The 3,006-nt window shown below is 50.2% G+C and overlaps 1 protein-coding gene and 1 long non-coding RNA gene across 4 annotated transcripts in view; one reads left to right on the forward strand and one right to left on the reverse strand.

The window, feature by feature from the left end:
- OPA3 (outer mitochondrial membrane lipid metabolism regulator OPA3) overlaps positions 1 to 3,006 on the reverse strand; it is a 62,098-nt gene that overhangs the window by 41,299 nt on the left and 17,793 nt on the right. The window contains exon 2 of one of the 3 annotated variants that reach the window (XM_017502490.2): positions 2,409 to 2,525. The exons of the other annotated variants lie outside the window; for them this stretch is intronic. Coding sequence (XP_017357979.1) covers positions 2,409 to 2,457 — 49 coding nt within the window. The 5' untranslated portion in view covers positions 2,458 to 2,525. The remainder of the gene's footprint in view (positions 1 to 2,408; positions 2,526 to 3,006) is intronic. 3 annotated transcript variants of the gene reach the window in all.
- The window catches only part of LOC108285355, a 20,646-nt gene that overhangs the window by 5,649 nt on the left and 11,991 nt on the right, over positions 1 to 3,006 (forward strand). The gene's annotated exons all lie outside the window — the stretch shown is intronic.

Consider the following 3,006-nt stretch of genomic DNA (forward strand, 5'->3'; position numbering starts at 1 on the left):
AGACGGGGTTTCACCATGTTGACCAGGATGGTCTCGATCTCTTGACCTCGTGATCCACCCGCCTCGGCCTCCCAAAGTGCTGGGATTACAGGCTTGAGCCACCGCGCCCGGCCCTGTTAGGAATTTTACTCCTGGAAGTACATCCTACCCACTGGTCTGAATCTACTCTTGGGTTACAGAGAATTGTTTTCCACCTCCTTCCAGACTCTCTTTCCCCAGACTCATTCCCTTTCATCTGTCTTCCATACTGGAGAATCCTAACTCAAATGTCCCCTTCCCCAGGAAGCCTTCCTGACCTCTAGACCCCTAGGCTCCTCTATCCAAGCTCTGACTGCTCTGAGTCATCATTGCATGGTGACAAGTCTGTCTCTCCAACTGGACTGTGAGGCCCATGCGGGTAGGGCCTGAGGCTAACTCAGTCACTGCACTGTCCCCCGCCCCAGATCAGGCACAGAGCAGGCCCTCAGTGAAAAAGCTGATCTGTGGAGGTCCCCATGGACACTGGGTGTGGCTCCCTGTCCCTGGCTCCCCCATCCCCCTTCTCTCTCTCTCTCTCTCTCTCCTGATGCCTTTGGGGTTATCTGTCCCCTCAGGAGAACGAAGCACCCTTCCTCCCAGAGACGTGTGCTCCTCTAGGCACCAGGCACACCTCCATCCATCCGTCTCTGCTACAGACCCTTTCCTTGGCCTCAGTGGCTGGGATTTCTCAGGGCACCATCTCCCAAGCCCTCTTCTCACTCGACTGTCACATGCACTTCCAGGGGCCACTCAGAACTTCATGACCCAAGCTCCTGGGCTCAGATCTCGCTCAGCCCCGGAGCTCCAGACATTCTAGGTCACAACACAGTGGTTGACCAGTCCCAGGGAGGAGATTTCCAGGGGATAAGAGGGATATCTTAACTCACGGAGTCAAGTAAAGTGATATACTTGGCCGCAGTTAACTATGGTTCAAGCATTTTTCTGAGCATGAAACCACAGGTGGCTGGAATGCAACCCTTTCCTCAGGAAATGGGCTGCAAGGACGCAACACGTCCCCCCCAGGGTGGGGGACTGGGGCCTCGGGGGTTTACGGACAAATAAGACAGGAGAAAGCGCCTCTTCCCACTATTGAGAACAGGCCTGCACCTGATGGCTGCTTCCTTGTAAAATGAAGGGGAGGTATTCCTCATAAGGGCCACTACTCCACCATCAGTGATAGGGAAGAGTCGTCATAAGGACACAGCAGCGACTGCTGGAGTACAGGATGGCAGGAGAGTCGTGATGGACATGCTGGCTACTGAGAAGCTAACTCCCGAGGAACGGGTAACCGGAAGTGTTCACCAGTGAGGAAGGAAAGGTATTTAACATGGGAGAAGGAGAGGGGAAAACCTTAAATCCTTACCTTCCCTACAAGGAAGTCAACTGAGCATAAAAGATAGGGAAAAAATGGTAAAAGATGAGAAAAAAATTTCCAAACAAGGAATGTTTAGAAATTCCCTTATTAAGGCCAGGGTTGGTGGCTCACACCTATAATCCCAGCACTTAAAGAGACTGAGGCAGGTGGATCACTTGAGGTCAGGAGTTGGAGACCAGCCTGGCCAACATGGCGAAACCCTGTCTACTAAAAATAAAAAATTAGGCAAACACGGTGGCGCATGCCTGCAATCCCAGCTACTCGGGAGGCTGGGCAGGAGAGCTGCTTAAACCCGGGAGGCGGAGCTTGCAGTGAGCTGAGATTGCGCCACTGCCCAGCCTGGGCGACAGAGTGAGACTCAATCTCAAAAAAATAAATAAATAAAAGAAATGAGGCTGGGCGCAGCGGCTCACACCTGTAATCCCAGCACTTTGGGAGGCTGAGGCAGGCAGATCAAGAGGTCAGGAGTTTAAGGCCAGACTGACCAACATGGTGAAACCCCATCTCTTTAGGATGTACTAAAAACACAAAAATTAGTTGGGCATGGCAACTGGCGGGTGCCTATAATCCCAGCTACTCAGGAGGCTAAGGCAGGAGAATCACTTGAATCCAGGAGGCGGAGGCTGCAGTAAGCCGTGATCATGCCACTGCACTATAGTCTGGACAACAAGAGCCAGGCTCTGTCTAAAAAAAAAAATGACACCTAAATGAACGTGGGTTTCTGGAGAAGATCCTGGAACAGGCAGAAAAGGACACTGGTGGAAACACTGCTGAGATGAGAATGAGGCCTGCTGGCTAGTTAATGGCATTACAGCGGTATTAATTTCCTGGGTCGCCTCGCTGCGTTGTGGTTATGTAAAATGTTATCATCTGGAGACTCTGAGTGAAAGGTATGTGGGAACTCTCTGTACTATTATTGTAACTTCTCTGTGAGTCTAAAATTAGTTCAAAGTAGAGAAATGAAAACAGAAACAGCCCCCAGGTGGCTAGACTGTGAGGAAATGGACCCTCTCACCCATTTGCTGGTGCAAGTGTAAATCCATGCACACCCTGGAGTCAGTCATTCTGCTTCTGGGAATTTATGCCAGGTCCACCTGTCCAGGTGCGAAAGGCCTTGCTGGGCTCCTTAATCCTGCAGCATAGTTTATGATAACAATTAAAAAGCCAGGAGAGGCCGGGTGTAGTGGCTCACGCCTGTAATCTAAGCACTTTGGAGGACAAGGCAGGCGGATCACCTGAGGTCGGGCGTTCGAGACCAGCCTGACCAACATGGTGAAACTCTGTCTTGGAAAAAAAAAAAAAAGCCAGGAAAGACCCTATGACACTATCTAGAATCTCATTTCTGTCAGCAGTTGAGAGAGTAAGGAAGTCTTGTTTTTGTTTTGAGACAGGGTTTCACTCTGTCACCCGGACTGGAGTACAGTGGCAAGATCATGGCCCACTGTAGCCTTGAATCCCAGGGATCAAGCAATCCTCCCACCTCAGCCTCCCAAGTAGCTGAAACTACAGGCGAGAACCAGCATGCTTGGCTAATGTGTATGTGTGTGTGTATATACATATATATATATTTTGTTTGTTTGTTTTGTTTTTGGTTTTTTTTTGAGACAGAGTCT

Source organism: Cebus imitator, unplaced genomic scaffold (genome assembly GCF_001604975.1).
Source record: "Cebus imitator isolate Cc_AM_T3 unplaced genomic scaffold, Cebus_imitator-1.0 Scaffold296, whole genome shotgun sequence".
NCBI lineage: Eukaryota > Metazoa > Chordata > Mammalia > Primates > Cebidae > Cebus > Cebus imitator.